At 42.0% G+C, this 14,672-nt stretch overlaps 1 protein-coding gene across 3 annotated transcripts in view; it reads left to right on the forward strand.

Moving 5' to 3' along the window:
• KCNMA1 (potassium calcium-activated channel subfamily M alpha 1) overlaps window positions 1-14,672 on the forward strand; it is a 731,805-nt gene that overhangs the window by 697,912 nt on the left and 19,221 nt on the right. For all 3 annotated transcript variants that reach the window (XM_044299035.1, XM_044299036.1, XM_044299034.1), the window contains one exon: window positions 4,769-4,887. In XM_044299035.1, the coding sequence (XP_044154970.1) occupies window positions 4,769-4,887 (119 nt within the window). The remainder of the gene's footprint in view (window positions 1-4,768; window positions 4,888-14,672) is intronic.

Below are 14,672 nucleotides of genomic sequence, written 5' to 3' on the forward strand. Positions count from 1 at the left end.
TCAATTTAAGTTTTTTATGGTGTTTGTTCAGTGTCAATTTAAAGTTTGTTGCAAATGTGCAATTAACATACTACACACACACACACACACACACACACACACATAACAGCGACTGTAATAGAAAATATAACTAAGTAAAATACTGGGCACTCTTCAAATATATGTACCTCACAATTTATTAAATGACATAGCATGGGCAGACAATTCATAATGGCTTGGGGTATAAGAAATCCTTTTAGTTGGCAAAAACGATGTCCATAGGGGGGTTCTTTGCATGGTGCAAAGAACCCCCCTATGGACATCGTTTTGGCCAACTAAAAGGATTTCTTATACCCCAAGCCATTTCTGTCTAAACCGGAGACCTGAGGCGCTTTGATACAGATGTTCTAAAGGGGCGCATGACGCTCATCTGAACTTACAATCCAGCGCTGCAAAGGGAACCGGCAAATACAACACGCGCCGGAGCTCATATATACTGAGCGGAGCTTGAAAGACAGGAGGGGAAAGGATCGAATTAAACACCGATCAGAAATACAATCCCTAAAGGCATCGGTATAACAGCGGAACCTTGCACTGCAATCTAACAGTGAGTAACAGCGGGACGCCGCATGAGTTAATCACTGTAATTCACCAGCTGCACTATCGTCTTGTTGCTTGGAGGATACATCTACTGTGGGTTCTATATACCTGCAATATAGACTGCATTCCAACTAAAGCTGAACGGACATCCACATTAAGTCTTTCCCACTTACATCGTTTGGAGGCTATTATATATTAAGGCTCTTTATTTTTCACAACCTACCCAGATTTTATACAGTTTTTTACACAGTTTTTTTATATATGTAATAATAAGTGTGTTTTATGAATTGTCTGCCCATGCTATGTCATTTAATAAATTGTGAGGTACATATATTTGAAGAGTGCCCAGTATTTTACTTATATATTCTTATTCTTTTAAAAGGAAGGGTGATTCCTTTTTTACTGAGAGCACCTTCTTCATTGTTTGCGCCAATCCTGTGCGTCACTTCTTGTAAGCTTTTTCATTGTAATAGAAAATGCATCCAGCAGAGTTCTTATTCCACTACTGCAGTCTGCAGTATATGTAAAAATATCCATGCTCATGAAAATTACTTTGTGGAATTAGTAATAACAGTTGTAATGCAAATGCATCAGCTATTTTGAATTCACAAAATACCCAGAACAAACCAACATGAAAGTCTCTTTGCATGCTGTCTTACTGGCCTAATTTTGTAAACACTAGTGGAATTCACAAGCCCCCCCCCCCCCCTCCATGCTTGAAACAGGAGCTGCTAAGTATGGACCCCCTTATGCTTGCATGTTTGTGCTGAATGCAATAGGAGCCGTCCCCCATTAGTGTAGTACTATCCACATCACACTTTACTTTTCTGTACAGTGCTTCCATATGGGTGCAGAATGCAGTAAGAGTGCGCAGTCACAAGTTGGTGAAGCAGGAGCAGCTGAGTGGAAGGCGAAGATTAGTGTAGCAAGAGCAGCTCTCCACTACACTGCTGAGTGCAGAGTACAGTAGAGTTAGCTTGGATGAACCAGCTTTTTTCTCCTCCTTCCCCCCCAGCTTGGTATAACCCACATTACGCTGTACATTCCTGTACAGCGCTTCGACGTTGCCTCTCACTGTGAGTGTAGCAGGAGCTGCTCTCCGCTATATTTTCAATGGGTGACTCACATTGGTGAGTGTGGGCCACAGTGTCCTCTACAGTATACACAATTAGGTGTCAAGCCCTCCTCTATTGGCCCACATAAATATACTGTATTTTCCAGACTATAAGATGCACCAGACTGTAATATGCACCCCAGGCTTATGCAACAAAAAATTTGAAGAAAAAAAAAATATTTTCTTCTTATTAAACCTTCCCAATGGTTTGATGTGTAAAGGCGCGGCGTAAAGGTCAGTAACTTACATAGACTGCAAAGCTGCATGCAAACACAGCATCATCCAACCACATGGTGACAGTGTTTCGGATATATATGTGTGTATATATACACTCACCTAAAGAATTATTAGGAACACCTGTTCTTTTTCTCATTAATGCGATTATCTAGTCAACCAATCACATGGCAGTTGCTTCAATGCATGTAGGGTTGTGGTCCTGGTCAAGACAATCTCCTGATCTCCAAACTGATTGTCAGAATGGGAAAGAAAGGTGATTTAAGCAATTTTGAGAGTGGCATGGTTGTTGGTACCAGACGGGCCGATCTGAGTATTTCACAATCTGCTCAGTTACTGGGATTTTCACGCACAACCATTTCTAGGGTTTGCAAAGAATGTTGTGAAAAGGGAAAAACATCCAGTATGTGGCAGTCCTGTGGGCGAAAATGCCTTGTTGATGCTAGAGGTCAGAGGAGAATGGGCCGACTGATTCAAGAAGAGCAACGTTGACTGGAATAACCACTCGTTACAACCGAGGTATGCAGCAAAGCATTTGTGAAACCACAACACGCACAACCTTGAGGCGGATGGGCTACAACAGCAGAAGACCCCACCGGGTACCATTCATCTCCACTACAAATAGGAAAAAGAGGCTACAATTTGCACGAGCTCACCAAAATTGGACTGTTGAAGACTGGAAAAATGTTGCCTGGTCTGATGAGTCTCGATTTCTGTTGAGACATTCAAATGGTAGAGTCCGAATTTGGCGTAAACAGAATGAGAACATGTATCCATCATGCCTTGTTACCACTGTGCAGGCTGGTGGTGGTCGTGTAATGGTGTGGGGGATGTTTTCTGGGCACACTTTAGGCCCCTTAGTGCCAATTGGCCATTGTATAAATGCCACAGGCTACCTGAACATTGTTTCTGACCATGTCCATCCCTTCATGACCACGATGTACCCATCCTCTGATGGCTACTTCCACCAGGATAATGCACCATGTCACAAAGCCCAAATCATTTCAAATTGGTTTCTTGAACATGACAATGAGTTCACTGTACTAAAATGGCCCCCACAGTCACCAGATCTCAACCCAATAGAGCATCTTTGGGATGTGGTGGAACGGGAGCTTCGTGCCCTGGATGTGCATCCCTCAAATCTCCATCAACTGCAAGATGCTATCCTATCAATATGGGCCAACATTTCTAAAGAATGCTATCAGCACCTTGTTGAATCAATGCCACTTAGAATTAAGGCAGTTCTGAAGGCAAAAGGGGGTCCAACACCGTATTAGTATGGTGTTCCTAATAATTCTTTAGGTGAGTGTATATATATATATATATATATATACTGTACAGACCAAAAGTTTGGACACACCTTCTCATTCAAAGAGTTTTCTTTATTTTCATGACTATGAAAATTGTAGATTCACACTGAAGGCATCAAAACTATGACTTAACACATGTGGAATTATATACATAACAAAAAAGTGTGAAACAACTGAAAATATGTCATATTCTAGGTTCTTTAAAGTAGCCACCTTTTGCTTTGATTACTGCTTTGCATACTCTTGGCATTCTCTTGATGAGCTTCAAGAGGTAGTCACCTGAAATGGTTTTCACTTCACAGGTGTGCCCTGTCAGGTTTAATAAGTGGGATTTCTTGCCTTATAAATGGGGTTGGGATCATCAGTTGCGTTGTGGAGAAGTCAGGTGGATACACAGCTGATAGTCCTACTGAATAGACTGTTAGAATTTGTATTACGGCAAGAAAAAAGCAGCTAAGTAAAGAAAAACGAGTGGCCGTCATTACTTTAAGAAATGAAGGTCAGTCAGTCCAATGGACTTGTGTATGCACAGAGCAGCAAATCTGAACAAGCAGAGCTTACGACTAAAGCAATGAGGAAGAGTGTTCTGTCTTTATACACGTTCACACAGTGTGCAGTCTGACATTCAGCATAAACCATTCCTGTCTTCCAAATAAGAGGACTGTTCTTTGTAGTCTAACTTGTTTATTGGTCAACAGGTCGTACATTTGTGATTGATTGATTATATACGATTGATTGATTGATTGATTGATTGATAAAACAGGATTGTTTAGTAAAACTACAAGAATACAAATAACATGTATAAAAGTATTAAGCATAGCATGTACTATAACATTACATTAACACTGAAGCACATGGTAAAATGGCTGACTGTACATAAGATTGCACGGCTAGCTAACAGTAATAACAACTCCCTGAGTAACAATTACAACTAGCTGAACAGCTCTACAACACACAATATCCCTGAAATGAAGGTAGATCTCACACAAGTTATGATTTTACAAGAATAGTGGAGTTTGAGAAGGACACAAGCATAGGACAGCTCTCTTTCCCAGGATGTTTTGCACTCCCACAATGCAGTGCACCACCCACAATGCAGTAGTCTTTGCAATAGGAAAAACAAAGTGTAATACAACTTGACACCACTTGATGGTGCTATAACCACACTAAACACTTCAGAAATGCCAAGAATGAGGCAGGTGTGATCTATAATGATTCTCTAACTCAGCTAGGCAGAACAAAGAGACAGGGAGAGAGCAAAAGTTAAAACCTCTGACATTATCAAAAATAATACACATCACATTAAATGTTAATCCTCCTCCTTCTATTGGGACAAAACATAAAAACCCCACTGGCAGCCATATTGTTTTTAAATGAAATGCATATAAATAACACATGACTGTATAGAAATTGATAAAAGCAAGCATTTAAGAATTAGTTACTAATACATGTTTTACTTTATGGGAAGATATTAAAATAAAAGTAATTATCTTATTTTCCCATTGTTGATAAATGCTTGTCCTTTTTGCAGGATGGTGGATGCTATGGAGATTTGTATTGTAAAGCATTGAAAACCTACAACATGCTTTGTTTTGGCATATATCGGCTACGTGATGCCCATCTAAGCACACCCAGCCAGTGTACCAAAAGGTAGGAACGCATTGCGACAAGGTTATAAACAAGAAACTGATTGGAGGACAGACAACAAATAATTGTCAGTTATCTCTCCCTCTACATGTTTCTGTTTCTAATTAAAGTACTACTGTATATTTGAAGCGAATATGTCACCATGACCCCCTAACTGCAATGGTGTGTGAGTAACTGAAGAGACACAAAGATGTAATTATCTCTGAACTTACTACCACTCCCCAGCAGTAAGCCAGCAAACAGCCCATGCTCTGCATACTAAAGAAATGGCTAGGAGTCCACCATACTGTTTCTCTAGACATAGGAGTCCAGGGAATATGTCGCAGTGCAGAGCACAGACCATTTAGGTAACATTGAGTTACATACTTACCAACATCATTTTTGCCCCTGGGACTGAGCAGAGTCATCTAGTCACTAATGGAAGCTCCTCTTCTGGCTCCTGAAGCTGTTTCCAGAGTTCTTCTAGAATTTCCTTTACTCCACAGATACGGGACCTGAGATCTGTCATCTGAGGAGATCCTCCTGCAGCCCTAAGGATACCAGCACAACAGCAGGGCTTCTTACATTATACTGACTCAATGCAGTGTGCCTTTGGTGCAGTGCATTCGATTAGTGTATAAAGTGGAGGTGTGGTGCCCTAATTGTGTCACCACCACTCACTCTCTGGTCTGAGCACAGGGAATGTTAAAAGGAATGTGTCACCTATAAGTTTTCTGTCAATTAAAACCCGATAGTGACACATTTTTTTTTCTATTAATCTGAATGTAGATTTTTTTTCTATTGTCATATGGGTGCACTCATGTTACCCAAGCTGTTGTTAAAGGGAAAGTGTAATCAGAAAATGATCTATTGTTTAAATCACATTTATATGTTATATACATTTGTAAGAATTTTGGGTGATTTTTTTTTATTTCCATGTTACTATCTCTATTTAAAAAAAAAAAAAAGAAAACAACTAAAATCTTGCAGTTTTCACACTGACGACTTGGCCTTAAATATATCAAAGGGGAAACTAAACTCTGAAAAAAAAAGAACACAAATGCATTTAATCCACAGTGGACACAGCTATGTCTACAGGGTGCTCCCTAAACTGCTGCCATAAGAAATTTAGGAGAGATATTGCAAATTAGTTTTTCTTTTCACCACTCTGCTCCATCTTCGGCTAAGGAACAGCTAGATTAACGTGTTTGGTGTAACAGAACATTTGGGGGAAGAGTGGGGTTTAATCAGCCACACTGAAATGCTGGCAGATCAGTGTGACTGTAGTGCTATAGGAATCCCTGCCCTTGGTCCCCTCAGCCACTTTCTCTCCCATTTGTCCGAGATCAGTCATATGCCTCCCAGCCTTTTCAATTTGCTTATTCCACTCCAGCCAATTTCATCACCTTATTAACCCATTAAAACAGAGTTTAGCAGTGCAGAAAACTGGTGACGGACCTGCAAAGCTGTCAAATACCAGAAGATGTAGTTCTTTCCATATAGTCACTCCCTGTAATGTCCTTTGATAGTCCATAATAACATCCTATAAATGATGGGAGTTGTAGTCCTCTCCTCCAATACCTCGGTCCCTATAATATTCATTGGTGCCCCACAATATCATTCTGGACATCCTGGAAGTTGTAGTTCTCTCCTTTTATAGCCTACTCCATGTAATTTCAACTAATGACTCACAATGCCATGCTGGGAATTTTAGTTCTCTCGTCCTATACCTCTCTCCATATAATGTCCACTAGTGCCCCATAATAACAGTCTGAACATGCTGGGAGTTGTAGTCCTGTCCTCTTATACCCCTCCCCCTATAGTGACCAATGATGCATCATAATAGCAGTTTAAACATGCTGGGAATTGTAGTTCTCTCCTCATATCCTCTCCCTATAATGTCCACTGATGCCCCATAATAACAATGACTATCACTAGGAAACCTAAAGGCAAATATACTTTCATTATTGCTCCTGATGCTCCTCCTCATAGTCAATCGATCACTGAGGTGATTGCAAAGAGACAACAGTATGCGAACACTGATTTACCGGGGCAGAAACTAAATGTGGACCTGGCTAAGTTGCTAGTATTACAGTCCCTCGCTTTCTATATCGTGGACTCTGCACCTTTCAAAGAACTGTGGCTTGTGCGCACCCAAGGTGGACAGTGCCAATCCATCATTACTTCTCTAAAAAAGTTGTACCAGCCCTGCACACATATGTTGTGCAGAAGGTGGGCCACTCCTTGAGCCTGTCAGTGTCTGGTACAGTTCATGCCATCTCTGACATGTGGAGCTGTAACTGTGGACAAAGACAATATATGTCCTTTACAGCCAACTAGGCAAATGTGGTTCTGGCCCAGGAACACCAGCAACTTGGCCAGGTAATGGCAGTGCCACCTCTGCATTGTAATTGTGAAATTTCTGCGCCACTGTCCTCCTCTGCATCCTTATTCTCCACCTTGTCCTCAGCCTCCACTGTAGTCAAAGTTCAGAGTGGTCCTGCAGCATGCCAAACACAGTGTTGTCACACGGTTCTGCACCTGATCACACAGGAGAGGAACTGCTCAGCGTTATCAACCAAGAAATTAAATCCTGGCTGTCTCATTGCTAACTAGAGATAGGAACCATGGTCACCAATAACAGGAAGAACATTCTGTCTGCCCTGCATGGCACATGTCTTCTATCTGGTTGTCACCTAGTTCCTGAAGTCTTCCACCCAACTGCAAGACATCTTGCAAATGCCAAGGAAACTGTGCATGCACGTCTGCCACTCTTGCCATGCAAAACTCAACCTCCTTGACCTCCTGAAAATGGTGTTTCCCTACATTTCCCTTTTATGCGATGTTTCCACACACTGGAACTCCACCCTCCACATGTTGAACCGACTCTATGAACAGAGTCAACACATGAGCAATTTCTTTATGATGCAGATGACAGGACTACTCCCTGTGGTAAGTTTGAAATTAGACAGTGGCAGCTTATGCATGACACCTGCCGTTTGCTCAGGCCCTTTGAGGAGGCAACTGTCACGGTGGGGAGTGGGGAAAACTCCCCACCGTACAATGTCACGAGGTACTAGGCCATAGGCAGGGAAAAGGGAGCTGGTTACCTCCTAAAGCTTCCCTAAAATTGCCCTAGACTCCTGGCTGTATGAGCCGCCTTCAAAGGTAAGTGGGCTCATACCCACGAACCTAAAGGTCTAGGAATCCCTGCATCGCCCTCAACATAGTTACAGGGCAGAGACCTCATATTCATCCATCACCACGGATGAAAGGCGTCTCCAGTGGCCCAGTAGCAGACAGGGAAAAAGACAATGCAGCAACTGTACGGCAGGTAAGAACACAATGTAACAACGGAACATCAAACACTTACCTGTTGCAGCAAAGATGGAATAACCACACAACGACAACCTGGACCCCCATGCGGACACCGAAGCAAGGTGGCTCCAGGCAAGGCTGCTAATGTCTATAGGTTCACCCTTCTGGGAAACCAATGGGACCCCCTTTTGGAGGAAACACACACAAGGGAGACGTCTTGCACACATGCAGGGACAAACACCAACAACATCCCAGATATGCAACCACAAACAAGACGTACACCAAATCTCCAACTTAAACCCACACCGTTAATGACACACCAGGAGGAGAAGGAAGACAACGAGGAAACACTCAGGATGACATCGCTAATAAACTTGATGTCAAACTTGGATGGCCCTCAGATCTCATCCAAGTATAGAGCAACCATCTCTCATGCAAGGCAGACAAACGAAAACTGATCTCAGTCTCCAAGCCAAAGGATATAAAGAAACCTGAGACCACACCCAACTCACCACCTTGCTCCAGCCAGTGAATTAACCCCACAAAACCAAACAGCAGGAAGAATCACCTAAGGGGAAGTGCACGCACACCAGCAAAAGGCAACACTTTGCCGCAGACAACAGCATGCGTGGCAACAGTGTCACGGCGTACACCATAGGCCGTGACAGCATATATTTTTTTGTCATTCGCCAGTACTACAGAATGATTGATGTCATTCCACCCCTTCATGCCCTGGAGGGGATGCTGATAAATCTGACTGGCGAGTGGACAGAAGACATGGAGCCTACATCTCATGGCCACCTAAAACCTGTGGATGCTTAACAGGCACAGGAGGAGGAGCAGGACATAAATATCCAGGAATTCAATGCAGAGCTAGGTGGTTTATCTGCCCAAGCAACAGAAGATGAGCAGAAGGAGAAAAAGAGCTAGAGAGAGTCGACGAAAGCAACACAGATGACCCTGACAGACCGTGGCAATATGCAATGGAGATGGATTCAGTCCATAAATACAGGACCAACCAGGGCAAGGTTAATCATACACGTATTTACAAATGCCTATACAGGCAATAGAAACCTATCTTGGCCCGAGTTAAATTAATACTTCACTTTTATTAGACAAATCATTTATAAAGTGTCACTGATAATTGTGATTCACATCTGAAAGAACACAGACAACACACAAAATAACCTGCTGGGGTATTAAAAACAGAGTTTATGGCCCACTGTGAGAGATGGTATATATCATCAATTGGAGGTGATATATATAATCACTCACTCCAATGAAAGTGAGAACAGCAGAGAAGCTGCCGCATGCCCACAAGGTGTGATGTTAGTAAGTGCTGGCTAGACTTGATTGATGTAAACAAAATGTCAATGGTGGGAGACTGATGTCATCATCCCACCATATACATTAATGGGCTGTTTGACAGTCTACTATTTGCCAGCACACAGGGCACTTATCATATGTGCCCTGGACTACAAAGTGTGAGCTACTGCTGGTGCCAATGAAATGCCAGTGAAACGACCCCAGCCACTGTTAATTGTTGACTGGGTGCGTTACCACGTCTCTGAATGCTATTACCAATGCAAGTTGGTTAGCAACAAAAGGCAACAAATTGCACAAATTGTTGCCCTTTATTTGTGTGTGGGGATTTGTAGCATCCACCCTCTACACAGTTAGACGTGCTCTGGGGCAACTGACCCTAAGATAATGGCAATGGCTGCACTGTTGATAAACTGAGTGTGTGCGAGCTGCTGGTAAATACCAGACGGTTCATATCAGCACAATCAGGACTTGCTACTAGTGCCAGTAAGGATGCCAGTAAACGAGCCCAGCCACTATTTGTTGCTGACTGGGTACGTTAACACGTCTCGGAATACTGTTACCAACAAGAACTGGTTAACAGCAAAAAGGCAACAATTGAAGCGAAATGCTGCCCTTTATTTGTGAGGGGGGATTTATGGCATCCACCCTCTACACTACCAAAACGTGCCTTTTGTTGCTAACCAACTTGCGTTGGTAATAGCATTCAGAGACGTAGTAACGCACCCAGTCAACAATTAACAGTGGCTGGGGTCGTTTCACTGGCATTTCATTGGCACCAGCAGTAGCTCACACTTTCTAGTCCAGGGCACATATGATAAGTGCCCTGTGTGCTGGCAAATAGTAGACTGTCAAACAGCCCATTAATGTATATGGTGGGATGATGACATCAGTCTCCCACCATTGACATTTTGTTTACATCAATCAAGTCTAGCCAGCACTTACTAACATCACACCTTGTGGGCATGCGGCAGCTTCTCTGCTGTTCTCACTTTCATTGGAGTGAGTGATTATATATATCACCTCCAATTGATGATATATACCATCTCTCACAGTGGGCCATAAACTGTGTTTTTAATACCCCAGCAGGTTATTTTGTGTGTTGTCTGTGTTCTTTCAGATGTGAATCACAATTATCAGTGACACTTTTTTAATGATTTGTCTAATAAAAGTGAAGTATTAATTTAACTCGGGCCAAGATAGGTTTCTATTGCCTGTATAGGCATTTGTAAATACGGAGATGGATTCAGGGAGTTCCTCCGAGTCCCTTGCGCAAATGGCCAGATGCATGTTGATTTGCTTGCGTAGTGACAGACGCATTATCACCATTCGGCAGAGGGATGACTACTGGCTCTCCTCGATGTTAGACCCTTCGATGACTGCCAGAGGGGGGGGGGGGGGGGCAGGAGCAGCACCAGATCTATCAGCAATGACTTAAGTCTTGAGTCTCTGATGAGCACTCACTGAAGAAACCACCCAGCAGCAGCAGGACATGGAGCAGAACCTGAACTAGTAGGTGGTGGCATACTTGGACTGCACCCATCCCCTGAACTACTGGGCAGCCAAACTTGAATTGTGGCCACAACTGGTGGAGTTTTACCTGTGCACGCTTAACTGACTGGCCAGTAATGTGGCATAAGAGCAGGTGTTTAGTGCGGCGGGTGACATATTTACCCCATAGATAACTTACCTTTCGACACAAAATGTTGAGAGACTAACCATTATAAAGATGAATCAGACCTGGATGAACTATGATTTCTATACACTGGTGCCTGATACAACAGACTAAATTATTGTAGCAGTAATGATCTGACTGTAGTGTGCTGCCACACCAGAACATTGTGACAAATGGCCCGTTACTTCTGCCCACGTCCTGCTGCCACTATTCTGATGCTGTAATCTGCCTGATGCCTCTACTGCCATATGTTCCTACTGTGATCTGCTACCATCTTTTGCTGTTACTGTCACTGCTGTTGCCCCCCCTCCCCACCCCAGGGCCACTATTGTGACTCTTCATGTTGTTGTCACCCTCATCACTCCGTTATGGGGCCACTATTGTGACTCTTCATGCTGTTGCCACCATCACCAATCTGTTCTGTGGAGGCCCAATGGGTAAAAGAGGGAGCTTCATCCCTCTGTTAACACTTACATCATCGGTTGCTACTGACTTTGGCATGTAAGGGGTTAAACAGCCTGCAATGGTGCCAGCACCAATCTCAGCCATTGCAGCTATGTCAGCAGTAGATTACATTTTCACACAGTGATGGAGCATACAGAGGTGCACAGCAAGCTGCAGGGGGCAAGATGAGGGACAAGGTCATCGGGTACAAAGGAGGCTCCGGGGCAAAAGGGGGGCATCAGAGGGCATACCTGATTTTAGGCAATGACCCTCAGAGTTGCAAACTGTCAGAGCAATCGCCGGCAAGGGACCCCTCTGATTGATCACTTCCTGGCTGCTCCAGCGTCTCTGCTGTCCATGACAAAAGAGACTCTGGGGCTGTGACACTTTATACTATAACGATTAACAGTTTGGGTCTAACTGTATGCCCAATTGTGGTAAATTGGAGAAAGAAGAAAGAAGAAAAGAAGAAAAGCTATTATCATCACCTATTGTTAATGATGGATCCTGTGGTTATCTATACAGAATTTTTTCTAATCCTGTCTGTGATGATAATGAGATAATTCCAGAAAAGTGATCTGTACATAAGAAATAATGCTAGCGTATTATTATGCTTAGTAGCCAGTAAAAAAAAAAAAAGAGCAGTACTTATATATATTTTTTTTAAATATAGTCACATGGGGAAAAAATTACCAAAAATTCAGAAAAAAGTGTTTAAAGTGTATTTGTCATTTCCCTTTTTCATTATCCTACACATGAAAAAAGTTACACTGTAACACAAATACTTGATTTAAATAGTCCTCAGGATAAGCCATCAATATCTGATTCACAGGGATCTGACACCCTGCACGTCTGCTGATTAGCTGTTCTGCAGGTGCTCTAGTACCAGAACTACACAGCTCTGTCCACTTAAAGGGGTTGTCCGAACCTGGACATACTCACAATTTCACACAGGCAGCCCCCCTAAGGGCTGTTTCACACGAGTGAGTCCATTGCGGGAATCGCGCTCCGTGTGTGAGTGTGATCCTCCGCTCTGGACTTGCGGGAGCGCGTGGCATTATCATGATTTATAACAATATGTGTCTCTGCATGGCCTTTTTTCCACAGAATCATAGTGGCATAAAGCTGTCAGTATGATTCTGTAGAAATAAGGTCAAGCAGAGGCACATAGCATTATAAATCATGATAATGCCATGCGCTCCTGTAAGTCCAGAGCGGGAGGATCACACTCACACACAGAGTGTGATTCCGATTCCTGCAATGGACTCGCGTGTGTTAAACAGCCCTAATATGAGCATCGGGCTCTCCATAAGAACTGCTAGGCAGAGGCATCCGTCCAGCAGTGAACCCCATGACATCACCGGCACTAATTGGTGGGCTTTAGCGCTGCCCTAGCCTGTTAAAATGGCTAGGGCAGAGCTAATGCCTGCCCATCAGAGCCAGTGACATCACTGGAAAACTGCTGGACGGAATCCTCCACCAGCAGTGTGTTATTATAAACTCACACTCCATTGCTCATATCACAGGGCCTGCCTAGGTGAAAATCTGGGTATGTCCAGGTTTATCTGTTTAAGTGAATGGGAGCAGCACTGCAGTTACCAGCTACATTCTCTACATAATGAGCTACTTGGGGACTGCAAATTGGTGTAGGTGTGATGTCCGGTGATCAGCAGGCCTATCCCGAGAATGGTTCATCGATAATAAAATCCTGAATTACACTTAAAGAATATATTTCTTATAAGCATTTTATTTATACATGTTAAATAAATTTGATGGAAGTGTCCCTTGGTTTGCACTTTAACCGTCCTCTAATTCTGTGACACTGACCCTGTTACAAGAGATTCTAAGAAGATGAGATGGTCAATCTATAATAATGAATACCAAGTTTGGTGAGAGCTGAAAGCCCGATGTACGTTTCGCAAGGTGCACTTCTTCCGGGGGTGTGAATAAGCGCACCTTGCAAAACGTACATTGGGCTTTCGGCTCTACCCAAACTGGTTGGTGTTCATTATTATAGGTATTTTGCCTCTTGTATTTATGCTCAGGGTGTGGTTGGTTGTCAGCTATGTTGGGTGTTGGCCATGCCACCACATATACCCTGCTATACCCAGTTTTTCACACAGTGAATTTTGCTGTTCACATTGAGTTGCAAAGGGAAATTTTTTATGAATATTCTAAAAAACGAATATATAGCACTATATCGAATTTATTATTTTTTTCGAATATTCGTAATATTCCAAAACAAGACTATATAGCAATATAGCGAATATTCAAAAAACGAATGTAGAGCAATTTAGCTAATATAGTGCTATAATCTTTGTCTAATAGTTGTCATTTTTTTCTCATCTGAAGTTCACATTGGAAAAAAATTATAAAAAGCTATAAAAAAAAGATTATAGCACTATATCAGCTAAATTGCTCTATATAATTTTTTTTGAATATTTGCTATATTGCTATATATTCTTGTTTTAGATTATTACAATTATATATTCGTTTTTTTTTTAATATTCATCTTTTTTTTTCCATCTGAAGTCATGATTCCTCCCTGCTTAAGTGCAGGGAGGAATCATGACTTCAGATGGAAAAAAAAGATGAATATTCTAAAAAATGAATATATAGCACTAAATTCTATAGTGCTATATATTAGTTTTCGACCCACGCCTGTATTAATCGTGTAATATTCGCATATTACACAATCATTACCTTGCCGATTTTTCAAGTAAAAAAATGTAGAATATAACGACTATTCAAATTTACGATATATAGCGAATTTGATTATGACCCCTGCCATTTATCACTATCCAGTACTGCAAACATAATAAAAATACCAAAATAGAAGTTTTTAAAAGTGCAGAAAGTTTTTAAAAGTTAAAAGTGCAATAAAAAAACAAAAAGCCTTATGTATCCCACAATTGCAGTACTAATAGTAGAACTTGTTTCACAAAGCCCTTACACAGCTCTGTCCACTGAAAAATAGAAAGGCAGAGTCACAAAATAAATAATTTGTATAAAGGTTTGTTGTGCAAATGTTGAAAAAAATAATAAAAAC

The sequence above is a fragment of the Bufo gargarizans genome, chromosome 6 (assembly GCF_014858855.1).
Source record: "Bufo gargarizans isolate SCDJY-AF-19 chromosome 6, ASM1485885v1, whole genome shotgun sequence".
Classification (NCBI taxonomy): domain Eukaryota; kingdom Metazoa; phylum Chordata; class Amphibia; order Anura; family Bufonidae; genus Bufo; species Bufo gargarizans.